Genomic DNA, 26,621 nt, shown 5'->3' with positions numbered 1-26,621 from the left:
AAGCAGGGGGTCCCAGCCAGGCAGGGCCCCCAGAGGGGCTCGGTGCCGGGAGGAGGAGGCCCCCCGGCTGGGAGCTCAGGTGGGGAGGAGTGGCCAACCTCAGGGCGAGGGCTGGGCCAAGGGCCTGTGCCGCTCTCCTCCCCGCCGGCCCTGCAGGTGCTCAAACCCGTGCTCTCCCTTAGCCTGCGGCCGCCCTTCACCAGCCCTGATTCCCTGAGCCACCCCGTCCCTCTCGCACCCCGACCCCCTGGCAGAAGCTCCCGCGGCAGGCTCCCTCGGAGGGAGGGCGGCGAGCCCCGCACAGTAGCAGCAGTCTTGGGGAGCACTGAGGCTCCCACCAGGCAGCCCCGCCCACACCGGGGCCTCCTGGGACTCCAGACTCCACACACTTGGAGGCTGGCTTCAGGCCTCTCAGATCCCCACCCACACCCTGCGGCCGTTCGGAAGGAGCTGCTCCTGGCCGGTCTCCCGCGGCACTCTGCCACAGCGGCAGCCGGCACAGCCAGTCCGCCCGGCGAGCCCGCCCACCACGGCGCCTGCAACAGCGAAGCCCAGCTCCAGCAGGAGGGCACGTGCCACCACACAGGACACGCCCGGAGAACCGGCCCCGGTGGCTACGGGGCTGCTCTGCTGGGCCCACAGCTCCCCTCCTCCCATGACCACCTCCAACTCAACACTTTTAAGACTGAGACATAGCACATCCACCTGATACATGGAGAGTCCATCCAAATGATAGTAGGCCATGTCCCAAATGAAAGAACAGGACAAAACCTCAAGAAAGGAACTAAACAAAATGGAGACCAGCAACCAACCCGCTAAGATTCAAAACGCTAGTAATAAGGCTCTTCAATGAATGTGGGAGAGGATTGAATGAATGCTGAGAATTTCAACAAAGAGATAGGCGCTATTAAAAAGAACCAACCAGAACTAAAGAATTGCAGTAGCTGAGAGGAAGAATAATACAGGGAATCAACAGCAGATCAGCAGAAGCAGAGGATGGAATTAGTGACCCAGAAGATGGGTAGCAGCTGACATCCATTTAGAGCAGCAAAGGAAAAGAGAATTTTTTTTAAGAGAATAGTTTGCCCTGGCCGGGTTGGCTGAGTGGATAGAACATCAGCCTTGCAGACCAAAGGGTCCCGGGTTTAAGTCTATGGCACTTGCCCAGGTTGTCAGCTCGACCCTCAGTTGGGGCTATGCAGGAGGCAGCCGATCCATGATTCTCATCATTGATGTTTCTCTCTCCCTCTCCCTCTCCAAAATCAATAAAAATATATTTTAAAAAGAGGATAGTTTAAGGGACCTGTGGGACATCAAGCATAACAACTTTCACAACATAGGGGTCACAGAGGAGAAGAGAGAGAGAGAGAAAAGGATTGAAACCTATTTAAAGAAATAACGACTGAAAACTTCCCTAACCTGGCAAAGGAAATAGACTTACAAGTTCAGAGAGCACAGAGCCTCAAACAAGATGGAACCAGAGGCCACACCAAGACACAGCGTGTTCAAAACGCCAAAGGCTGAAGCACAAGCAAGCCGTCACTTACCTGTCAGCTGTTTCTCGGCGGGAACTTCGCAGCCAGAAGGAACTGGCGTGTGGCCTTCCCGGTGATGAGCAGCAAGGGCCTGCAGCCGGGATTGCCCGGCGAGGTCAGCACTGAGAACCGAAAGGGAGAGCGTTTCCGAGATGAGAAAAGGCTAACGGCGTTCATCACCACCAACAAGCGTCACAAAACATGTTAAAGGAGCTGGTTTAGGTAGAAGGAAAAAAAGGTCAAATATATGAGTAAGAAAATATAGGAACGGGAAGAAATCTCACTGACAAAGGCAGACACCTGGTAAGAGCAGGGAATCAAGCAATTGAAGTGCAAAGCCTGAAGTAGAAACGCCCTGCGTAAATACAATAAATGCTAAGACATTAAGAAGGTAAATAAAACCAAGAGCTGGTTCTATGAAAAGACAAAATTGGTAAATCTTTAGCCAGACACATCAAGAAAAAAGAGAGAGCCCCCCCCCCAAAAAAAAAAAAATCAGAAAAGACAGAGAAGTGACAGGAATACCAAGGATTATAAGAAAACATTACAAACAGCTCTACGCCCACACACTGGACCGCCCAGAACAAAGGGACCAATTCCTAGAAACATACACACCATCTCCCAAGGCTGGCTCAAGGAGGAACAGAAAACTGAACAGACCACATCGGGAATAAAAAAATGAAAACAGCAAAGCAGATGTCTTCGCCGGTGAATTCTACCAAACCTTCCAGGAACACCGTCCTCAAACTCTTCCCAAAACACTGAAGAGGAGGGGACACCCCAAATTCATTTCACAAGGTCTCTATCCGGCTGGGGAACGAGGGTGAGGGATTCAGCAGAGACCACAACGCAATACAGCTGCATGCCAGCGTCCCTGATATGAACACAGATGCAAACCCTCCAAGAAATATCAGCCAACCAAACCCAGCAACACATTCAAAGGAGAATACGCCGGACCGAGTGGGGCTTATGCTGGAGGTACAAGGCTGGTTCCACATTCAGAAACCCGTGAACGGGATACACCACGTGAATAACGTGACGGGTACACATTCTGCGGTCCTATCGCTGGGGGTGGAGACAGCGGGTGGCAAAATCATCACCCGTTAGGATCAACGCTCTCAGCAAAGTGGGGGCAGAGGGGTCACCCTTCAACATCATAAGGGCCACATACGACAAACCACATTTTTAAAAAATATATATTTTATTGATTTTTTTTTTTTTTTTTTTTTTTTTTTTACAGAGAGGAAGGGAGAGAGAGAGCTAGAAATATCAATGAGAGAGAAACATTGACCAACGGCCTCCTGCACACCCCCTACTGGGGATGTGCCAGCAACCAATGTACATGCCCTTCACCGGAATCGAACCCGCGTCCTTTCAGTCCGCAGGCCGACGCTCTATCCACTGAGCCACACCGGTTTCGGCGCAAACCACATTTTATATGGGCAAAGAAACATGGAAAACACACGAATGAGACCATCGAATTAAAAGCTTCTGCATGACGAAGAAAACCATTAATGACACGAAAGGCCACGGACTGAGGGGGAGGAGATGTTGGCCAACGGTATGCCCGACGGTGGCTCAATATCCAAACGTATCCAGAGCGCGCATGGCTCAACATAAAAACAAACGCACACAATGCAATTCGAAAGGGGCAGAGGACCCGGCAGACACGTCTCCCGAGAGGACACCCCGAGGGCCAGCGGACACGGAAAGATGCTCCCGTCTCCGCCGTCAGGGAGACTCCGATCAGAACTGCACGCACCACCGCCTCCGCCTGCCCCGGCAGCCGGCGTGAGCCTCACACAGCGCGGGCGAGGGCGTGGGGGCGGCCCCGTGGCGGCGGGGGGTGCAGGCCGTGCGGCCGCCGTGGGAAGCAGAATGGAGATTCCTCAGAAAATTAAAAATAGAGCTGCCGTGTGACCTAGCAATCCCACTTCTGGGAACATGACCGAAGGAAACCAAAACACTCCTTTGAAAGTTCACGGCCGCGGGACGCCCAGCAGCGGCGACAGGGCGGCCTGGGTGCTCAGGGCAGACAGACGCGGATAAAACAGCCGGAGCACGAACACGGCGGATAAAACATCGGAGCACGAACACGGCGGATAAAACACCGGAGCACAAACACGGCGGATAAAACACCGGAGCACGAACACGGCGGCCGTCACTCCCGGGAAGAGCAGGAATCTCCCGCCGGTGACCACAGGGCGGGGCCTGGAGGGCATTGTGGCACGTGGACTCAGTCAGACGGAGAAAGACCAGCACTGTATGTATCGCTTACACGTGGGGTATAAAAAGTGACATAAACGAGCAAAACAGACACAAGCTCATGGGTGCAGAGAACAAACTCATAGGTACAGAGAACCCAATCACTCGCGGTGAGTGAGTGGGGGGCGTGGGGCTGGGGCTGGACTTACCGGGCGGTCCCTTCTCAATTACATGAGAGTCTAACCACCATGCGGTACCCCTGGAACTATGGAATACAGTTCAGTCAGCTGTAACTGAAAAACAAATTTTAAAAATACACGGCATAGGAATAAAGCCACAAAATGTTCAGGTGAATAATTTTATTTTATATTTTTTATATAGATTTCTTAATTTCAGAGAGGAAGGAAGAGTGAGAGAAAGATAGGAACATCAATGATGAGAGAGAATCACTGGTCGGCTGCCTTGTGCACGTCCCCTACTGGGGATTGAGCCCACAACCTGGGCCTGTGCCTTTGACTGGAATCGAACCCCGCACCCTTCCGTCCACAGGCCAACACGCTATCCACTGAGCCACACCAGCCAGGCCAGATGAATAATTTTAAAATCACTTATAATGCCGTTACTTTACGACAATCCACTGGTTTCTCATCTCTAAGGAACACAGGCGTTTTAGAAAGGAAATACCGGGTCAGGCAGGACCTTCGATAACTAACAGGTTTATAATATGAAGCGTCAGCACACCCCAGCCTTCCGGAGACCGGAGAGGGCCGGGGGCTGAGTGGGTTATGTGCGGACAGACACAGGGACACGCGCTGTCTCCGGGGGCCGGGCTCCGTGAGCCCCCGGAATCCCGCGGTGCGCTTGGAGAAGGGGCGTCTGCGCTGGCCGAGCGGCCCCGGCCGCCGCCCGGCCCCGCAGGCCCCGCGGGGAGCCAGCCGGCCCAGGACCGGAGACGCCCGCCACACCGACCGGGGCACCCTCCGCGAGGCGCGTTCCCGCCTGTTGGGAGCTGTAGAGGGAGAGGCGGCCCCCCTCTGCCCCGGCGCTGCCCCGGCTCCCGAGGGGCTGGCCAGACGCCCGTGGCTGTGAGCGAGGCCGGGGCACCAGCCCGGCGGGCGGGGCGGCTCCGGGGAGACGTGGCCTCGGTCACGTGTGAGAATGGCACTCGCGGCTGCGGCAGCGGAGCCGCTCCAGGACGGCCCGGGGGGCGGAGGCGGGGCTGCTCTGGGCGGGCAGGCGGCCTCCACCGGTGCCCTGGCTGCTGCAGGGGCTCACACGCTGCCGGGAGTGCGTGTGACTGTGTGCGGCCATGTGTGACCGTGTGTGACTATGTGTGAGATCATGTGTGACCATGTGAGATCATGTGAGACCGTGTGTGACCATGTGTGACCGTGTGAGACCATGTGTGTCCGTGTGTGACTGTATGCCACCATGTGTGAGTGTGTGAGACTGTGTGTGACTGTGTGTAACTGTGTGTGACCATGTGTGAGATCATGTGTGACCGTGTGAGGCCGTGTGTGACCTGTGAGACTGTGTGATACTGTGTGTGACCGTGTGGGACCGTGTGTGACCATGTGAGACGGTGTGTGCCCCTGAGCGGAGGCCATGATCCGGGAGGTCCTAGAGGGCCTCGGCCCAGTGAGTGGAGAGGCCGGTGTCCCGGCGGCAAGGACCACGCGGGAGGGGGCGGGCCTGCGTTTACCGGGCGGCGGCCCCTCCCGGGACCTCGCGGCCACGGGCTGGAGTTCGTCCCCTCCTGGCGCCCGGCGGCCTCCCGCGGTGCGGCCTGTCCATCCTCTTCACGAAGCTCTGCAGGAGGGGGACGGCCGTGAGGGCCGCGCTGGGCACCCCCTCCCCCCCGGCCTCATCCCTCTGGTCCCGCCGGGCCCTGTGGCTCAGGTGCTGGGCATCGTCCGGCACTGAAGGACCACGGGTCCCACCTCCCGTCGGGGCAGGTGCCTGGGACTGGGCTCCGTCCCCGAGGGAGGGGCAGGGGCAGCCGATCCATGTATTCCCCCCCAGGCTTTTACATCTGAAAAGTGGGATTCAGAGCAAGAAGACCTGCCCCGTCCGCAGAGGCATCTCCCGAGCCTGAGAGCACGCGGTTGAGAACATGTGACTGAGAACACGTGACAGAGGCCGGTGTTTGTGTGCAGGAGGCAGGCCCGAGGCGCCGGGCAGAGGGCTCCGCCTGCTCCTGAGAGCGAGGGGCTTTACCGCCGCGTCTCAGGCAGCAGACGGAGGAGGACTGTGCGGGCCACTCGCCCCACAGCGGGCGAGAGGAGACGCCCAGCTGCTCCGGGGCCCGGGGCCGGCTGCGGGTGGAGGGCAGGGCAGCTGCTGCGGACGGGCAGCTGCCGGCTATTTCAGACGGCGGCGGCCGCGCCCGGTCAGCAAAGGGCCCGCATGGCAGTCCTGCCCCACCCGGCCAGGGGGGCCTTCCCTGCAGTGATGGCCCCTAACTGACGGAGGCGGGGGGTGGGGGGTGGCAGGGCTCGGGGTGCAAAATGCTCTGGGAAAAGATCAACTGCTGAACCTCAGAACGTGGGAGAGCCATTAGCCCCCACGTGGCTCCCCCCTCGCAGCCAGGGCCATGGTCAGTGTCCATGTGCGGCCGCGCTCCTCTCGGTGGGGGGGTGTCTCCACAGGCACACTCCCCCCCCCCCCGCCAACCGCGCCCCCCCCGGGGGGGGGCAGAGGAGACAGAGGCCGCCGGTCTCAGGACACAGGCATCGCCGGAGCGTCTGCAGAGACGGCCCAGCGCTCCCTGCCCTGTGCGTCCGGGTGTGAAGGCCTCTCCGGAGGTTTGGGGAACGGAAAAGGGGAACCAGCACTTGGGGTCAGTGGGGCGGCCGGAGCATGGCACTCCGGACACATCGGCCGGCCGGCGTGGCTCCGTGGCTGAGCATCCACCTAGGAACAGGAGGTCAGGGTTCGATTCCCGGTCAGGGCACAGGCCCGGGTTGCGGGCTCCATCCCCAGGGAGGGCGTGCAGGAGGCAGCCGATCCATGACCCTCTCTCATCACTGATGCTTCTCTCTCTCCTCTCCATTCCTCTCTGACATCAGTGAGAGTACGTCTTTAAAACGCACACGGGACGGGGGTGAGGAGGTGCCGGGAAGCACTGCAATCTGAGGGCGGGACTCAGAGCAGACCCTGGAGCGAGCTGAGCGCCTACACATGCCCAGGACCCACGCCCACGGCCATTAACCTGCAGCCAATGCCACGCCTGTGCGGCTGGCAGACACTCCAGTGCTTTCCGTTCATACAGAGCACACAGCGCACACCTCCGCTTCCTGCCTTCCGGCCCTTTCTTCAAGATCAGCTTCCAGAAGTGGGGTCACTGAGTCAAAGAGAGCGTGTGTGCACGTGTGCGTGTGTGTGCATGCGTGTGCGTTCACATGAGGGGCTTTCTCGGGCCCTGTTTCCGAAGCACCTTCCCCTGTGACCGCAGCACCTTTCCCGGGAGGGAGCACGGCGGCCGAGTCCCCGAAAACAGCCCGCGAGGCGCCGGGCGGGGAGTGTGTCTCCCGGCGTCAGTCACGGCCTCACCCACGGCCTCTGACCCTCGGAGAGGGGCAGCTCTGCCCGCACCCGGACGGAGGGCAGGAGGGCAGGGCCGGCTCCCGGGCCACCCCCAGGGGTCCCCGCCTCTAACACCCTCCCCCAGAGCCACGGCACAGTGTCAGTGACGGGGAAGTGGGGGTTCCCTCCGGCGAAGGGAGCGGAGCTGGGGCATGGATGGGGTGCACAGCCGTGCCCGCCTCCTGCAGACCCAGGAAACGCCACAGCAGGCAGCGCGGGGCCCGCCGCCCTCCCAGGGGTCCCAGCACTCCCGCCGTGACCCCCACGGAGGAGGGCGCGGGGCGGGCGGAGGAGGGGGCCCTGCCCCGGGCGGAGAGGTGCTGAGGACACTTGGGGAGAGGCCGCGGGGCCCCTCCTGGGCCCCGACCCGGGGGCGCCCGGGCTGCTGAGTGGCGGCAGGAGACACCCCCCCGCCCCCCGGCCCCCGCCCCGTGTGGGGCCGGACGGCCAGGTGTCCCCATTCCTTTCCCTCTAAAGCGCAGCAGCAGCGGCGCGTGGACAGCTGCTGGGGATTAGCTGTCGGGAACACGCCTCGCTGCACGCCACCCAGCACACGTGAGTGCTCCTCTGGCGCCGCACACGGGCGCCGCTCTCAGCGGGAGCACCAGCTGCGTCCGCACCGTGGGGGGCCGTGTCCCCAGAGCCGCTGTGTCCCCCGGAGCGGCCCCCGGAGGCCACGTCCGTTACCCAAAGAGCGGAGCCCCCTGAGCGCGGCCACCCCCTCCCACGGCCGGCCGGGCACAGGCCCGGGTCCCCTTCCCTGGGAGGCCCTGTCGCCACGGGAGCGGAGGGGAGAGAGCCACCGGGCCGGCCGGGGGGCGAGGGATGGGCCACGTCCCGGCACAGAGAACACGGGGAGCCTGGCCACTGATTGGGGGGGCCCCGTGGGGGGCAGGAGAGGCTCTGGGCTGTTCCCTGGGCGCCCACGGAGGCTCGAGGACAGACCCACGTGAGGCGCGGCAAACAGCACGGCCCTGGTGGGTCCGAGAACCAGGCTTCCTCCCCACGCCGCCCCTCGGGCCGCCCTGAGGCTCCGGAGAACGGACGGCCGGAGCGCGGCTCCCGTGGTCAGAGGCAGAGCGCTCAGGGCGTCGGGGGAGCGGCGAGAGGCGCGGGGAGGGCAGCACCACCGCTGGCAGCCGTAGCCGGGCCTCCCCCTGGCGCCGCGTCCTGGTAGCCGGCCGGCCGTCTCCACGGAAACCGGGGCGGCATCCTGAGGGCACAGGAACTCGGGGCTGCAGCCTCTGCCCGAGGGCCCAGAGCGCACGCTGGGCGCCCAGGCCCCTCGGAGCCCCGGGAATGTCCTGTGCCTCCCCTCTCCGCCCCCCTGGGGTTCCCAGCCAGCACTGCTGCGGACAGCAGCCCGTGTTCCCAAGCGAGAGGGGTGCGCCAGGGAGAGCGCCCAGAGGCCCGGCCCTGCTCGGAGTCACGGCTGCTCGGCGCCCCCTCCCCGTCCTGCCCGAGTGCAAAGGTCGGACAGAGCACGGCTGAGTGGCGGCCGGCAGGCAGAGGTGCGAGGCGCACCTGTCACCTCTCCAGGGAGACCCGTCCGGGATGGATCCTGCCCCCCTCCCCCCTGCGAGGGACCGAGTGCTGGCCTGGCCTGGTGTCCCCAGCAGCCGCGGCCACGGCCTCCTCCCGGACCAGGGGGCAGGGAGGGTGTGAGCCGCGGCAGCTCCTGGGTGTTCCCTCAGGAAGATGGTCTGGGCTCGGCCGCGTGGCTCGGGGGGGGGGGCGTGGACCTGAGCCAGGAGGTCCCGGTCAGGGCACAGGCCGGTTTCAGGCTCGATCCCGTCAGGGGTGTGCAGGAGGCAGCCAGCTAATGTTGGTGCACTGGTGCTCTGTCTCTCTCTCTTCCTCTCTCTCTCTCTCTCTCTCTCTCTCTTCCTCTCTCTCTCTCTTTTCTCCCTCTTCCTCTCTCTCTCTCTTCCTCTCTCTCTCTCTCCCTCTCTCTCTCTCCCTCTCTCTCCCTCTCTCTCCCTCTCTCCCTCTCTCCCTCTCTCCCTCTCTCCCTCTCTCCCTCTCTCCCTCTCTCTCTCTCTCTCTCTCTTCCTCTCTCTCTCTCTTTTCTCCCTCTTCCTCTCTCTCCCTCTTCCTCCCTCTCTCTCCCTCTCTCTCTCTCCCTCTCTCTCCCTCTCTCTCCCTCTCTCCCTCTCTCCCTCTCTCCCTCTCTCCCTCTCTCCCTCTCTCCCTCTCTCCCTCTCTCTCTCTCTCTCTCTCTCTCTCTCTCTCTCTCTTTTCTCCCTCTTCCTCTCTCTCTCTCTCTCTCTCTCTCTCTCTCTTTTCTCCCTCTTCCTCTCTCTCTCTCTCTCTCTCTCTCTCTTTTCTCCCTCTTCCTCTCTCTCTCTCTCTCTCTCTCTCTCTTTTCTCCCTCTTCCTCTCTCTCTCTCTCTTCCTCTCTCTCTCTCTCCCTCCCTCTTCCTCTCTCTCCCTCTTCCTCCCTCTCTCTCCCTCTCTCTCTCTCTCTCTCTCTCTTTTCTCCCTCTTCCTCTCTCTCTCTCTCTTCCTCTCTCTCTCTCTCCCTCCCTCTTCCTCTCTCTCCCTCTTCCTCCCTCTCTCTCCCTCTCTCTCTCTCCCTCTCTCTCCCCCTCTCTCCCTCTCTCCCTCTCTCCCTCTCTCCCTCTCTCCTTCTCTCCTTCTCTCCCTCTCTCCCTCTCTCCCTCTCTCTCTCTCTCTCTCTCTCTCTCTCTCTCTCTCTCTCTCCTCTCTCTCTCACCAATTAAAAAGCAGAAGGGGAGTGCCTGGCTCTGGTGGTGAGAAGTGGCTGCCCTCAGCACCGCCCAGCGCCTGCCGCACAAAACAAGAAACACAACGCGGCCCCTGCTCTTTTCACTCTGGTTTCCAGGGCGATCTTCCCCGGAGCTCGCTCCGGTGCCAGGAAACTTTCCAAAAGGCCAAATTCCTGGCCTCCGGCTCAGCTCACTTTCCTGCCAAGCCAGGCGGACGCAGCGCTGACCGCCATTTCCCAGCATCCCCCGGACCCTGAGGTCTTCCGCTCTGCTTTCCAGCAGTTCATCCCGATGGCAGGTGCCCTCACCCCGTCCAAATTCCCATCAATTCTCTTTTTCTTCCTCCTCCTCTTCTGCTTTCTCCATCCCTTACCCCTCAGGCCGCCCAGCTGTGCCCAACCAGGAGGCACAAATCTGGCCCTTCAGACTTCGGATCCCTCATTTGCATAGAAACAGACCAATCAGGGACCAGGCCAGGAACATACTCTACAAGAGCCCACCTCTCTTTGGTCTCCAGGGAGAGCACTTCCGGTTTCTGGTGGGCCACGGACCCCCGTTTGCATTGGTCGCTGGCAGTGACCCTTTTTGTTGATAAAACGAGGCCTCCTGCACCAGCACCACTATCAGACTCCACGGGACCGAGCTCCACGGGACCGGGACTGGGCTCCATGGGACCGGACTCCACGGGACTGGGCTCCACGGGATCGGGCTCCACGGGACTGGGCTCCACGGGACCGGGCTCCATGGGACCAGGCTCCACGGATCGGGACCGGACTCCACGGGATCGGGCTCCATGGGACCGGGCTTCACGGGACCGGACTCTACGGATCGGGACCCGGCTCCACGGGATCGGACTCCATGGATCGGGACCGGACTCCACGGGATCGGACTCCACGGGACCGGGCTCCACGGGACCGGGCTCCACGGGACCGGACTCCATGGATCGGGATCGGACTCCATGGGACCGGGCTTCACGGGACCGGACTCTACGGATCGGGACCTGGCTCCACGGGATCGGACTCCACGGGATCGGACTCCATGGATCGGGACCGGACTCCACGGGATCGGGCTCCACAGGACCGGGCTCCACGGGACCAGGCTACACGGGACCGGACTCCACGGGATCAGGCTCCACGGGATCGGACTCCATGGGACCGGGCTCGGGCTCCACGGGATCGGGCTCCACGGGATCGGACTCCACGGGACCGGGCTACACGGGACGGGAGCCTGTTTACAGGCTGATGCTCTGCAGCTGGATCTGGCCAGCTGAGCCTGCCTCACCTTCACCAGGGTGATAACGGTGTGGCTGATGCTGAGCTCCTGAGGATGGTGGACACCTTTGAACTCCCAGGGGGGAAGGCAGGGGAGGTGCAGGACAGGGCCCACCTCTCTTCGCCCATCTCTCTCCCCACCGTCCACAGGGAGCCCTCGGCTTCCACAGGAGGGTCATGGAGGGACCCTCCATTCACAACCACAGCCAGGGGAGGGCAACTCAACTCAGGCCCACGGAGCCACAGGCCAGCACATGTGTTTTTTGTTTAAAAAATATTGTCATTGACTTCAGAGAGGAAGGAGGAGGGGGGGGGAGAGAGAGACACACATCAGTGATGAGAGAGAACCATGGATCGGCCGCTTCCTGCAGGCCCCACACTGGGGATCGAGCCCACAACCCAGGCATGTGCGCTGCCAGACCCTGACCTACGGGACAAGCCCTGACCTGCCAGACGGCGCCCACCGCAGCCCCGCTGTGTGTCCGGGGCGTGTGGAGACCCACCTGGCGGAGGTGGCACAGGTGTCCGTCCAGGCAGCAGAGGCAGCGGGAGCAGCACCTGAGCAGGCACCTGGACCAGGCGCTCCGCTGCGGGTCAGGAGCAGAAGCAGAGAACAGTCAGGACACCCAGAGGGAAGGCGAGGGGCAGGCTCTGCCACGGCTTCTCCCGGAGCTCACACCCCGGGGGACGCCCCGCAGCATCGCTCAGGGCGCGAGAAACCCCCTGCTGCCCACGCCACGCCACTGATTATTGTTATTATTATTATTACTGCTGGAGGCACTGCTGGGGGTGTGGCCTGCGGAGACTGCCTGCTGTGGGAGTGCCGCTCATCCTGGTCAGCCAAGCAGCTCCTGTGTTGACTGTCTGCCTCCTGGTGGTCAGTGTGTGTCATAGCGACTGGCCGACCAGTCGTTCTGTTTAATTGCTGGGCTTTTATATATATATATATATATATATTCCTGATGACCCAAGTGTCTCCCTCCTGGGCTCACCTGTTATACCACTGTCACCCTCAACAGGAAGGGAAGAGGGTTCGCACATATGTACTATCAGAGGGAAACTCTAGCCCCTACTTGGCGTAAAAGCCTCTCTCCCTTCACTTCCCTCCCAGTGTCTCTAGCGAGAAACTTTGATTTTTCAAACCAGCTCAGCGTCGTGACAAATTCATGCCCCAAAGTCAGTAAAACAAAGTATGCATCGCAGACGCCAGTCATGCGGTCGCGTGAAAACAAGGTCCAAGTCTAACTCTTTGGGGAAACGGATCCGACAGTGACGGGCAGGGCTGCGTGTTCAGAGAAGTCCATCCAGGAGATGCCCCGGACGGTGTGTCAGCCTCGGAGGAGGGCGGCGGTGCAGCCTCCGGGCCCGAGGTTTCCGAGAAGCTGACAGCAGCCGGCTCGGCCTCGGGCAGGCCCAGGAGCACCGGCCTTCACCGGACGCTGTCCTCCCCTTGCGACTCACTGGCGGGAGCCGTGCCTGGAGCCGCTCAGCCTGCTGCTGTGGGTGTGCCGTTTACCCCGAAGGCCCCCAGGGCAGCCCGCAAGGCCGAGGAGCAGGTCCTCCTGAGCCTGGGAGGGATGTTTCCCAGCAGGCACCTCGGTCCTCGGGGCCTGGGCTGGTCCTCGGGGCCCGACCTCTGCCCCAGGGACCGGCTGACTTCTTTACACCGAGGGCCGCTGCCCCAGAGCGTAGGTGCCAGCAGCACCAGGAGGGGGCGAGGTGCCGACTGCTCACTCACTCACTCATGATCACACACACACACACACACACACACACACATGCACACATACAAACACACATCGATATGTCTCTGTCTACATCTCTGTCTCTACACACACACACACATATACACATACAAATACACATCCATATGTCTCTGTCTACATCTCTATCTCTATCTCTACACACACACACATATACACATCGATATGTCTCTGTCTACATCTCTATCTCTGTCTCTACACACACACACACACACACACACACACACACATACACATACAAACACACATCGATATGTCTCTGTCTACATCTCTATCTGTCTCTATACACACACACACATATACACATACAAATACACATCGATATGTCTCTGTCTTCATCTCTATTTCTATCCATACACACACACACACACACACACACACACACACACGGCACAGGCTCCCGGCACCGCCCTTCGGCAGTGAACTATTCCGAGCTGACAGCAGGGAGACCCTGCGGGCTCACAGAAGCTTCCTCTCCCGGAAGAGTTTGGAGGAGGGCCTTGGATCTCACTGTCGGATCCATTTCCCCTTCTCCACAGAGGGCCCCAGAAAGAAGGCCCTCCGGCCTGTTCATACGCAGGAGAGACGGCTCATCACTGAGCATCTGCCCCCGGCGCTGGCCGGCAGCGGCCCCCGCCCAGCTCAGAAGGCCCTCGCCCCCCTCCTCCTTCCGGTCTGAGCGTCGTGTGTGCGTGGCGCTCCCATACACACACCTGTAATTAAATGGGGCCCTTTTCTCTTGTGAGCCCGTCTCATGTCTATTTTTTTTTTCATTTTAAATTTTTTTTTAGTATTTTTTAATTGATATCAGAGAGAAAGGGAGAGGGAGAGAGAGAAACATCAATGATGAGAATCATGAATCAGCTGCCTCCTGCACGCCCCTCACTGGGGAGGGAGCCCACATCCCAGGCCTGTGCCCTGATGGGGAATCGAACCCTGACCTCCTGGTTCCTAGGTCGATGCTCAGCCACTGAGCCACGCCGACCGGGCTCATGTCTGTTCTCTTTAGATCAGCCGGCAGGATGGAAGGAGGCTCCTCCCAGCATAAACACACACAGGGCTGTCTATTCTGTTCAGACACCCTCCTCCAAGGCCCCTAACACCGAAGGGTAAGTGTCAAACGCAGGAGCCGGAGCAGCTGGATTCCACCTGGAGGTGGAAAGGCCCCTTTAATTCCCAAAGTGCGAGCATCTTTTTATCCTGAAAGTCTCACCATAGACTTTATTTCCCCTAAAAAAGCTCCTTTTTAAAGCGGGCACACACAGAGCAGCACCGTCCAGCCAAACACAGGGTCACGGTGACCGGGCGGCTATGGAGACCGGGCGGCTACGCCGCCTGCATTCCGATAGGAGCCTGGGCGGCCTGACGGGAATCCACCCGGCCCCCCGCTGGCGCCCGCGCACTCCGGAGCGTGGACGTTAACACCCGGACACGGGGCGGCCGCCTGTGCAGACGGGATGGAACTCCCCCCCCCGCCCCCGCCTCCCCGCCGTGGAGTGGGGAAGCACAAACAGCCGCTGGACGGAGTTTGCAGGGGGCGGGGGGCTGATGGCAGTGACCTCCGGGGCCCTCCGCGGCCCTCGGCCTGAGAGCACAGGAGGCAGATCCAGGGCTGGAGTCAGGGGTGAACTCTGCCCCTGGCTGGGGGCGGGGCGGGGGCGGGGGGGGGCAGTGCCGGGAAAGTCCCACCTGCCTGCCCTTGGCCAGGAACAGCCTGCGCCCAGCTGTCCCCTGGGGCTCCAGTTCCACCGCCATTCATAACCAAATGGCAGGGGAAGCCCGCCAGGGAGCTGCCGCACAAAGGCCCACAGTGCTGGCTCTGGAGCTGGGATTGGGGTCATCTCGCCCATTTCTCACTCTCAAGCGCACTCACTTTCTCTCTCCCTCTCCCTCCCGCCCCCTCTCTCCCTTTCCCTCTCCCTCTCTCCCTCCTTCTCTCCCCCCCCCCCCCTCACACACACACCAGTGACTCCCCACAGCTACCTTTAGGAAACGCAAAAGGCAAGAAATACTGTAGCCTTAAAACACAAACATATACTGGTCTAACCTTGTATCATGTTTTTCTCCCTTAAAAAAAAAAAAAAAAAAAAGCATCTAAATGTCCTAAAAAAAAAAAAAATGGTTTAACTTTTCCTCGAATTCCTCCAGCTTGCTCAGTGTGTAAACAAGAAGGCAGGCGCCCACTGGGAACTGCCCCCGCCCCCCCGCCCTCTGTGGAGTGGGAAAGCACAAACAGCCGGGGACGGAGTTTGCAGGGGCGGGGGGGGGGGGGGGGGGGCTGATGGCAGTGACCTCGGGGCCCTCCGGCCCGGGGCCTCACTTGCCCTGCAGGGCGCTGGAGACGAAGGTGAGGGCAGCGTGTGGAGCCCGCACCGCGGTGCTCAAGGTGAGCAAAAGCGACCCTTTGGCCGCTGTGCCCGGGTGGTAGCAGAGGAGGGTGGAGAGAGACAACAGGAGGGGGCGGTCGGGAGGGTCCCGTGCGTTCCTGGGGCAGGAGGAGAGGACGGCGTTTACACCGGGCCGAGGGGAGCCACCACCTGTGCCGACGGAGGGCACCAACGGTGCTGGTCCGGAGGGGGCCCGGAGTGGGGGCCGGCCCGGAGTGGGGGCCGGCCCGGAGTGGGGGCCCGGCCCGGAGTGGGGGCCCGGCCTGGATATGGGGTGCCCAGCGGTGAGGTCCCCACTCCTCAGCCACTGCGGGAGGAGCATTTCCTGGGCTAAGATTTCTCCTGTTGGTGGCACTTAATGCCCTAAACATAGAACAGAAAACTTTAAAACACTGGTGGGGCCCTGGCTGGCCTGGCTCAGTGGATAGAGTGTCGGCCTGCGGACCAAAGGGTCCCAGGTTCGATTCCGGTCAAGGGCGTAAGTCCGGGGTTGCAGGCTCGATCCCCAATGGGGGGCGTGCAGGAGACAGCTGATCAATGATCCTCATCATTGATGTTTCTCTCCCTCTCCCTTCCTCTCTGAAATCAATAAAAATATATAAGTAAATAAAAGGCGGGTGGGGTAAAAGAAACCAGGCACTGGCTCCCTCTGCAGCAGCCGCCCCTGCACCCCCTCCTGTAAGCCGCCTGGTAGCCTTGTTTTCCTGCTCGGAGCGTTCCCTGGGACAGCGTGCAAGCTACAATCGCACGGGAACCCTGCCTGCCGGGCTGGGAGGCCAGGATCCGGGGACTGGGCCGGTGGCCAGGGAGGGCCGGCGCTCCCCGCCCGCCGGCGGCTGGCGGGAAGTCTGGCTTCCGCAGCGCCCGGGCTCCTGACACCCAGCGGCCCCTCCCGCCCTGCGGGGCTCCCCGTGGAGTCATTTTCGGGACAGGATGTGTGCTGACACAGCTCCGAGCACGCGCACGCAGAGCCAGCTCCACTGGAGGAGGAGAGGGGCAGGGCCTGCTCCCAGCGCAGCCCGAGGGGAAGCACGGCCAGCCTGGCGGCCCTCCCTCCTCATCCTGCGGGTTCTGCGAGGCCAGGCCCTTCCCAGAAGCCACTGCTCCGCCCGGAGGGAGCCGGCCGCTTCCAGGGTCTCCCTGCCAGGCCAGGTTCGGAGGGGGCCTGCCTGCCAGAGGAAGGGGCGCGGCCGCGGTTTCCGGAGTTGGCTGGGTGTGCTGCGGTCAGCCATCCAGGCGGGAGCAGAATGTTTAACTCGGCGTCCTTCCCGTCCTTCCTTCCCGTCCTTCCTTCCCGTCCTTCCCGGGGGAGGCAGCGCCGGGAGCAAGCTGATGGGAGCCGGGGATCTGGCCACAGGGCGGCCCGGCCAGGAACGTCTGACACATCCCTCCCTGCCCTGGTTTTATTTTTCTTTCTTTTAAAGAAGAATGCTGACGTTCCCCTTTAGGTCCGTGTGCCTCCGGGCTCCTCAGGACAGAGGGCACCCCTGCTTCCCCCAGCTGGGCCTGTGCTTCCTGCCGCTCCCTGGTCCTCAGCCGCGGACGCCCCGCCCCGCCGTGAGGATGCAGACTCCGCTCACACGGCCTCCTCCACCCTCCCGCTCAGCAGTCACACCGAGGCTCCCAGAGAGTCCTCTCCCGGCGGCAGTGAGGCCTAACCGACGGGCAACACTGGCTGAGCGTCCGCCTGGGAGCCAGGTCACGGTCTGACCCCCGTCAGGGCACAGGCCCGGGTTGCTGGCTCCATCTCCAGGGCGGAGCGTGCAGGAGGCAGCCGGCCCATGATTCTCTCTCAGCATTGATGTTTCTCTCTCCCCCTCCCCCTTCCTTTTGGAAATCAATAAAAATATATATTTTAAAAAACAACAACAAAAAACCCAGCTGCTTCGGGGCAGGAGGTGGCTGCTCAGGACACAAGCCCCGCCCCGCTCCACTCTCTAACCCAGAAGCAGCCTGCTATCTGCTCACGGGGATCAGCGGGGGTGGCCCAGTGGCGGCTGAACTTCCCGTCAGCTCCAACCTGTTCCTGTCCCTGTCCTGCCTCCTTAGCCCCAGGGGTCGCCCTTGCCCCAGGTGGAGAGTCGCCAGGCAGGTGAGGTGAGTGCGTGGGTGTGTGCAGCCTCGGGCTCCGTGAGGTCACGGGTGTGAACACCGGAGCATCCGTGTGGGACGAGGAGGCAGGAAGTCATTCCCTAGCACGCATGTGGACAGGAACTTTCCATCACAGCTACATGCAGTTCCCTGAGGATGGAACGGGTTCTCCAAGCACACTCTCCTCATTTTGTACAGGGCCCCGAGGTGCGTCCCACACCGCCCGGCGCGGCCATGGCCCAGGGCGGAGCCGCTGAGAACGACACTCACAGGAGGCCCTGCCTCTCCGTTCTCACCCCTCCACAGCCTGTTTCCCCGTCTGGCTTCCTGCTGAGTTTTCTATCTGAAAGAGCTTGGACCTGTGGCAGATGGAAGGGACATCATTTCTTTTCGCCACCAAATAAGCGCCCAGAGTTTTGGCTTCATTTAGCTCTTGCCAGTCCCCTCGAAGGGGTCGTGTCCGGACTGCAAAATTTCTGGGAGTCGCACAATGTGACGACACAAGCCAAGCCGGCAGGGGCAGGAGGAGGGGCTGGAGGAGCAGGAGAAGCAGGGGCAGCAGGGGCAGCAGGGGCAGCTGGAGTAACGAACAGCTGGAGCAGCAGAAGCAGCTGGAGCAGCAGGAGCAGCAGCAGGAGCAGGAGCAGCTGGAGCAGCAGCAGCAGCAGGAGCAGGAGCAGCTGGAGCAGCTGGAGCAGCAGCAAGAGCAGCAGCAGGAGCAGCAACAGGAGCAGCAGCAGGAGCATCAGCAGCAGGAGCAGCAGCAGGAGCAGCAGAAGCAGGAGCAGCAGCAGGAGCAGCAGCAGCAGGAGCGGCTGGACCTACCTGTGGAAGTAGCAGGTGGCCACGGCGCCCACCACCGCCATGTGCTGGCAGGCGAGGATGAAGTCGCTGGTCCAGAGGAGGCCCAGGATGTGGTACCCCCACATGTAGCGAAGGCCCCAGAGAGGCTGGTACTCCACCCGCCCACCTTCGGTGACCCGGGCCGCTCCTAAGGTTAGAACGCAGACACGCTTACACCAGCAAGCCCGAGCATGGACCCTCAGGCCCACCTCCTCCCGCACCTCTGGCATCCGTGGAACACAAACGCCCAGTACCATGTCCAGTGCCCACCCACCGCCGCCCCCTCCAATCTGAGATCTCCAGGCAAAAGCTAAACATCCTGAACACATTCACCTTGTGAGCACAACAAACCACAGTTACCCTCCACAGCACTTGGTGAGACAGACAAGCCTCAAGGCTGAGCCCGCCCCGAGCTGTGGGACACGGGACGGAAGCCCATGTCACGAAAAGTGTAGCCTTTATAAAGGCGGCGAGGTGCAGGGACGGGGACAGTCAGCAGGGGGCAGCGGCTAACGTGACAGGTCAAGGCCCGCACGCGTGGGCCTCAAACCCTGGGATCCTGGCAGTGGACGCCCTGGGTTTGGACGTCCTGGGCTTTATGGGTGGTCACCGGCGTTTGCCGCCTTCCCTCCGGCCGGCGCTCTCCGCTCTCCTACTAACCGGCACTTTGGACCACTGGCTCCGGTGTTGGGGGGAGGGGGGGGCAGGCCTGTGCATTGCAGGGTGTTCGGCAGGGTCCGAGGCCTCTCCCCATTCCATGCCAGGAGCATCCCCCTGCCCCTCCCCCAGCCCTGCCAGCACAATGTCTCCAAACGCCAAACGCCAGCCACCAGTGAGACAAACCAGTGCCTGGGACCAGGGCTGGCAGCAGACCTCTGCTGGGGCTCCTGCCAGTGAAAGCCCAGGGAAGACCCAGGCGGCTGCCTCCCGCCCATGGCTGCCCTCTCCTGGGCGGCCGAGGCCCTGCAGTCAGGAACCCCGCCAGCACCAGCTGTTTGTTGCTCAGCTGTGTCACAATGTAGCCATAGGAAGTGGAGGGAGTTTAGGGACCAGGCCCCGGATGCCATGGTCTGTGATCTAAGGAAGGACTTGGCTCCAGGCTCAGCTTAGACACGTGTCAGAAGCCCCAGGGGCAGTGGCCACGGGCCTGGGCGGGACGGTAACCCTAAGCCACCCCCACACCCTCTCTCTCACCGACTAGAAAGCATCTCTTCAGAGACACCTTCTTGCGTCACAGGAATCTCTCCCATCTTTTAAAAGCTCTACCGGGACCCCCTGTCCTCCTCCGGCTGCCCCGCCCTTTCTCCCGCGAAACCCAGAACCAGCTGCTCCTCAGCTTCCCAGGCCCCGGCCTGGCATGTTGCCCTCCGCAGGCACTCCAGCTGCGGGAGGCTCGGGGCCCGCACACCGCCCCCCCAACAGGGCGGCGGCCCCGCCTCACCTGCGGTGCCCGGGCTCAGCAGCACGGCCACCCAGAGCGCCCAGAGGAGGAGGAGGAGGGCGCCCGTCCACAGCGGCGGGAGCAGCAGGGCGGGGCAGCGGCCGATGGCCTTGTTGGTGACCCGCAGGAGTTCCACCGCCAGCCTCGCCCTCCTCCCCAGGGTGAAGATCAGCACCAGCAGGGCGGCCTGGCGAGGAAGGAGTTAAATGCTCCACGTGCCCCCCTCCCCCCCGCGGGAGGAGGCTGGGCCCCCCACCTGTCCCTGCACCACAGCCAGCCCTGCCCCTGCCGCACACACCCTCCAGAGCCCACTGCGCACCCCGCACCGCCCCCGGGCGAGGCCCTCCGAGGGACATGGGTGCCCGCAGAGCCCGCCCTACGGCTGCCTCGCACTGGAATCGGGGGCCTGGTGCCACTGGAGCACAGCATGGGCAGCCCGGGAGGGAGGGCGGGGCGGGGGAGGGCGGGCGGGGGGAGGGCGGGCGGGGGAGGGAGGGCGGGGGAGGGAGGGCGGGGGAGGGAGGGCGGGACGGGGGGAGGGAGGGCGGGGGAGGGAGGGCGGGGGGAGGGAGGGCGGGACGGGGGGGAGGGAGGGCGGGGGAGGGAGGGCGGGGGGAGGGAGGGCGGGACGGGGGGAGGGAGGGCGGGGGGAGGGAGGGCGGGGGGAGGGAGGGCGGGACGGGGGGGAGGGAGGGCGGGGGGAGGGAGGGCGGGGGAGGGAGGGCGGGGGGAGGGGGGGCGGGGGAGGGAGGGCGGGACGGGGGGGAGGGAGGGCGGGGGAGGGAGGGCGGGGGAGGGAGGGCGGGACGGGGGGGAGGGAGGGCGGGGGAGGGAGGGCGGGACGGGGGGGAGGGAGGGCGGGGGGAGGGGGGGCGGGACAGGGGAGGGAGGGCGGGGCGGGGGGAGGGAGGGCGGGGGAGGGAGGGCGGGGGGAGGGGGGCGGGGCGGGGGGAGGGAGGGCGGGGGAGGGAGGGCGGGGGGAGGGGGGCGGGGAGGGAGGGCCGGACAGGGGGGAGGGAGGGCGGGGCGGGGGAGGGAGGGCGGGGGAGGGAGGGCGGGGGGAGGGGGGCGGGGAGGGAGGGCCGGACAGGGGGGAGGGAGGGCGGGGCGGGGGAGGGAGGGCGGGGGAGGGAGGGCGGGGGGAGGGGGGGCGGGGCGGGGGAGGGAGGGCGGGGGAGGGAGGGCGGGGGGAGGGGGGCGGGGCGGGGCGGGGGGAGGGAGGGCGGGGGAGGAGGGCGCTCTCCTGGTGCGGGAGGTCCGGCCGTGGCCCTGCGTGGACCTCAGGTCAACTCACAGCCGGTGTCCTCGCCCGCGAGGTGAAGGCGGAGCTCTCCCCGGCTCCGGCCAAAGCGGTCACTAGGATCCAGAGCTCCGGCCGCTGACCCGCCCCCCCTCCGCCCCCACACCCCCCACGTGTCTTACCGTGAGGACCGTGGCCACCACGGCCAAGCCCAGCAGGCAGGCCACGTTGTCCCTTTCCGTGTCCGGCGCCACGCCGAGGTCAGTGCTGTAGTCGTAATGCAGCCACCACAGGACGCCACTGACAACTGGGAGGCCAGGCACCGGCTCAGCACCTGCCCCGGGGGCCCCCCACCCCACCGGCACCCAGCGCCTGGGGCCACACCTCCCTGGGCGCCCCCGCAGGGCTGACACACCTCCCAGACACGGAGCGGACGCGTGTCTGTGGGAGACGGGGTGTGTGTGTGTGTGTGTGTGTGTGTGTGTGTGTGAGCGGGCAGCAGGCGGGGCTGGGGGTGAGCAGGGGAGAGACTGAGCCATCAGGGCGGTGAGAGGAGCAGCATTCGACCCAAAGTCTCAACCTCCCGCAGGCTCTGCTGTGGATGCACCGCCCCTCCCAACCCAGCATATAGACCCGCCGCCACCTCCCCCACATCCAGGTGACTCTGCCAGCCCTGGCGTGTGCGCCCGGGGACCCACGGTGCCTGGGGCCGAGGGCGCTGTGTGGCGGAGGGCACGGCTGTTCTCCCGGGAACGAAACTGGCTGCGCCCACAGCTGGGCGCTCAGATCCCTGGGCCCGGGCTGTTGGGCTGCTGCCTGAGCCTCCTGCCAGCCCTGCCTCTGGGGCTGTTTCCACGGGCAGCGCGATGGGGTCAGAGGGGAGACGGTCTGAGCCCCCACTTCACTCCAAACCTGGAGCCTTTTCACGTCTCCTCTCAACGGAAAGGCTTCCACTTCATCCACAGAAACGCAGCCGGCGGCGGGGCCCTGGGGCTGAGCGTCGGCCTCTGAACCAGGAGGTCACGGTTCCATTCCGGTCAGGGCACAGGCCCGGGGGCGGGCTCCATCCCCAGCAGGGGCGGCAGGAGGCAGCCGATGGATGAGTCTCCTTGTGAGTGTTTCTATCTCACTCCCTCTCTCCCTCTCCCTTCTTTTCTGAAATCAAATTTTTTTTAAAAGTAATTGTTTTTAAAGGAAAACCGAGCGGGAAGACTTACAGAGCAGCCCCAGAACCACCAATGCGATCAACGTGTGGACCAGCAGGTGGGTGCCGACGCGGAGGGTGAGCATCACGGCCAGGGACAAGGCTGCGAAGGAGCAGAGCACCGAGCTCAGCGCCGACCGCGGTGTGAGGCCCAGCAGGCCCCGCACCCGAGGCTGGGGTGGGGACGGACACACACACGGGGTGAGGCTCCGAGGTTAAGTCCAAAGGCCCACGTTCACGGCCGGACACACACTGTGTGAGAGACTCTGGCCAGCCCTGTGTGTGCAGTGTGAGAAAAAGCAAGCGAAGGCTACCTGCTGCGAGGACACACAGGCCCAGGACCGTGTCCCTCCCGGACGCGATCCCGCCCAGCGCGCGCTGCAGGGCGTCCGCGTCGTCGATGAGGACGGAGGCGAACCGGGAGTAGCACTCGGCGTCTGGGGGACGCAGCGGTTAAACAGGGGGAAGGACTTGCTGAAAACAGAGTGGGGGACGAGGAAGAGGTTTGTTAATTACTTGCCTTTAAAAAAAAAATATGTTTAGAATTCCTGACAACCAAGGAGGCATCCGAGAGGCAGTAATGACCAGAAGCTTCGTAGCCTGGGAGCAGAGGCCCTCCGGTCGCCATGGTGACAGCCGATGGATGCCTCCGGATGGGGACTGACCACAGGCACCCCGGGAAGCAGGCACCCGGAGATCACTGGGAGAGGCGGCCTTGCAAGCTCAAGACCTCAGTGGCCCCAAAGGGTCTGAACTTGGCAGTGTTAATTAGAAGCAGTCTAGGGAGGCAGTCACCTCCTAGGCCGGAGGTAACTGTAACTTCCCTTTTCCCAGACCCTCTGGGCACAACCAGCGCCCCAGGGCGGAGACCACAGATCCCCTCGTTGTCACTGTTCTCATGTTAATTGCTGGCTGTTAACTGCCTGCACCCCCAGGTGAGGGCAGCAGGTGTCCATCATCTCACTTTCTACCCAATTTCAGGGGCTGCCACCCCCTGTGCCGTCTCCGCCTCCCTAACCTCACAATGGATTTCACACCTCCTCCTCTGATTGCAATGTGTTAAACAAGGCGAAGCTGACCACAACGTGGCTCAAATAAGCACAGAAGTCCTTTACTACAGGTTTGCACGCTTCCGGCGTTAACAGAGTTCATACGGGCGAACGACGCAGTGAGGGGATGGGCACGAGGAGGGAGGCCGGGCCTCGGGAGGGAAACCTTAGCCTCTCCGGTTTTAGGTGCACCGAGGGCTCCGTCCTACATGGCCACGCGCTCCGTCCTACATGACCGCTGGCTGCGTCCTACATGACTGCATGCTCCGTCCTACAGGGCCTCGGGCTCCGTCCTACAGGACCGCGGGCTCCGTCCTACAGGGCCGCGGGCTGCGTCCTACAGGACCGAGGGCTCCATCCTACAGGGCCTTGGGCTCCGTCCTACAGGACCGGGCCGCGGGCTCCGTCCTACAGGACCGGGCCGCGGGCTCCGTCCTACAGGGCCGCGGGCTCCGTCCTACAGGACCGGGCCACGGGCTCCGTCCTACAGGGCCGCGGGCTCCGTCCTACAGGGCCGCGGGCTCCGTCCTCCATGACCGGGGCTCCGAGGGGAGTGCCCGCTGGTCCGGGCCCGACAGCAGCCTTTTCTCACCTGGGAGCTCTTCCCTGGGCGCGCAGAACTCCCGCATCCAGCCTCTGCTCTGAAGGGCACCGCACGCCCCCGTGATCAGCGGGGCCGGAACCGGCCCGGCCACCGAGGTGATCCAGAGCAGGTGCCATGGCCCCGGAGCCAAGCTTCTCGGGTTTGCGAGCCCGACGGGACGCTTGTTCTCAGGGACGGGGCCGGGGACGGGGCCGGGGACCGCACGGCTAAAGGATGAAAAGGCTCGGGGGCTGTGTGTGCTTCACTGCCCCTAACTGTGTCCCCTGCGTTAGCAGTCACACCCGGCAGGATGTCCCCTGCGTTAGCAGTCACACCCCGCAGGATGAGTGAGGGACGGGAGTATGAGATTGCCCCCGGAGTTCAGGAGGAACCTACAAGGCAGAGGCAGGTGATCTGTTCGAGATTACATAAGCAGCTACGGATAAAGACTCCACCCACCCCGAGGCAGCCTGACCCCATGGCTGGGTATCCTCGCAGTTACAAATGCATCCAGGACGGGCATGTGACGGTCAAGGGCAGCGGTCGGCAACCTCATTCGTCCACAGAGCCAAATAGCAACAGCACAACGACGGAAATTTCTTTGGAGAGCCACATTTTTTAAACTTAAACTTCTCCTAACGCCACTTCTTCAACACAGACTCGCTCAGGCCGTGGCATTTTGTGGAAGAGCCACATGCAAGGGGGCAAGGAGCCGCATGTGGCTCGCGAGCCGTGGTTTGCTGACCTCGGGTCAAGGGAAATAGAAAAAGCATCTGTGTGAAGGTGCAGATCGCAGTGTGAATATGCACAGCCTCCACTCCTACCCTACAGCCTTCGCTCCTGCCCCACAGCCTCCGCTCCTGATGGGCCTTCTGTCAGGACGCCCTGCAGGCACCAGGCAGCTGTCCAGGGGAGCGTGTGTCCCGCCCACAGGCAGGTGCCTCTCATGGAGGCACCGGCTTTCACCTGGTGCCCCCTGCCTCCCCCACACACCTAGGCTCCCCCAGGGAAGGCCTAGGCACGCGGTCCACAGTTGGGGCACAGCTCTGTGGGGCCATACACCGGTCGCCCCCCACACACACCTCTCCACCCCCACCCCCGGGCGGCCGCTCACCAAACCGGTCCAGAAGAGGAAGAACAGGAGAAGCCAGGCCGGGTCGGTGCATTTCCTGTAAATCTGAGGCCGCCACGCTCTCTGCCGGGGAGAGGGGGGGGGCTCTGTCTGCAGACACCTGCCATGAGCATAAGAGAGGGCGAGGTCACCCTGAGGGTCCTACTGGGGGGACCGAAGTGCTGGAAGGCTGCAGGGGAGGAACTCCCTTTGTGTGGGTGCCCCTGGCTGCATTTCTGCGAGTTTGGAAACACCTGCTGCTTGCAGGGTGGGTGAGAGGCCCCCAGGCGCTGGGCCCCCACCTGGCGGTGCACGGGGGGAGGGGGCACCCCTAGGCCAGCCTCACCTCAGCCAGCGCCCCCGCAGAGTGGGGTCCGAGGCGCCCGCCATGGGTCCCGGGGCGGGGCTCTCTCCGCAGAGAGGGGCAGGTGCGCGCAGGTGGGGCCCGAGTGCCCGCCCCGGTCCCTCCCGCCCCCGGCGGGCGGCACTCACCGGGCTCTGGGCGCCAAGGCACCGCATCCTGCGCTCCGGGCGGGACTGGGGGCCACGCAGCGCCCGCAGCGGGCAGAGGCAGCGCCCCCCGGTGGCAGCCTCCGAGCGCAAGTGGCTCCTTCGGGGAGGAGAGGCACCGCCCGGCTGCAGGTGCGCGGCCCGCAGGCCGGAGCGGGAACAGGAAGCCTGGCGGGTGCGGCGGGAGGGGCCGGCAGGTGCAGCGGGTCATCCTCGGACAGGCGGACAGCCCTCCGCTGCCAGGCGCTCACTGCGTCATGGGCATCACAGAGCCGCGGCAGACACCACCCGCTCCCCGAGGGCAGCGAGGGAAGCCGAGCACAGACAGCAGCGCCGTCAATAGCCCAGAAGACGGAGCCGGCAAACTGGGGGCGAGGGGCTGAACCCCGACACTCCAGGGGATGCCCTCAGGCGGGTGTCTGCGGACTCCACCAGGACCCCCCCCACACACACACACACAGTCTGCCCCTCCACCAGGGCCCCCCTCCAGGTGTGGGTGCGGGAGGTGGGGCGAGATGCTGGGGGGTAGGTGTGCCGAAAGAATTGGACTGAGATGTTAGTGGAATCCGAACAGCAGACCCTGCTATGGTCAGGGCACATGCCGGGGTGCTGGCGGGCGGGCTCGTCCCCAATGGGGGGCTTGCAGGAGGCAGATGGACGATTCTCTCTCATCACTGATGTTTCTCTCTCTCCCCCCTCTCTGAAATCAACAAAAAATATTTTTAAAAAGAAAATTTGTGTTGTTACTCCTCACCTGAGGATACTTTTCCATTGATTTGTAGAGAGTGAGAGGGGGAGAGACAGAGAGAAACATCGATGGGAGAGAGACACATCAATTGGTTGCCTCCCCAAAGCGCCAAGGCCAGGGCCCGGGATCACCCTGCAGCCCGCAGGCCAACGCTCTATCCATGGAGCCACACCTGCTAGGCTCTAAAATAAATAAAGCATTGGCTAGTCCCAAATGGTTATTTTATTTTTTTTAAATAAAAAAAAATGAAAAAAAAATACCTGTCTTATATCAGACCCCCCCGCTCCCCCCAAAAAACCTAGCTCTAGCTGGTTTGGCTCAGTGGA

General features: G+C 63.0%; 1 protein-coding gene across 1 annotated transcript; it reads right to left on the bottom strand.

Moving 5' to 3' along the window:
- Positions 1-6,458: 6,458 nt before the first annotated feature.
- SLC44A3 (solute carrier family 44 member 3) lies at positions 6,459-25,427 on the bottom strand (the record flags this gene model as incomplete). Its single annotated transcript, XM_084866506.1, is given in 11 exon segments — positions 6,459-6,653; positions 11,772-11,912; positions 15,409-15,413; positions 15,416-15,573; positions 18,392-18,557; positions 19,851-20,037; positions 21,273-21,397; positions 22,308-22,397; positions 22,609-22,725; positions 22,728-22,768; positions 25,384-25,427. Coding segments are annotated over 11 exon segments (1,269 nt in total).
- Between the last annotated feature and the right edge of the window lie 1,194 nt (positions 25,428-26,621).

Source organism: Pipistrellus hanaki (assembly GCF_964339955.1).
Source record: "Pipistrellus hanaki genome assembly, chromosome: 18".
NCBI classification, from domain to species: Eukaryota; Metazoa; Chordata; class Mammalia; order Chiroptera; family Vespertilionidae; genus Pipistrellus; species Pipistrellus hanaki.
This window is presented reverse-complemented; position numbering and strand designations above follow the sequence as displayed.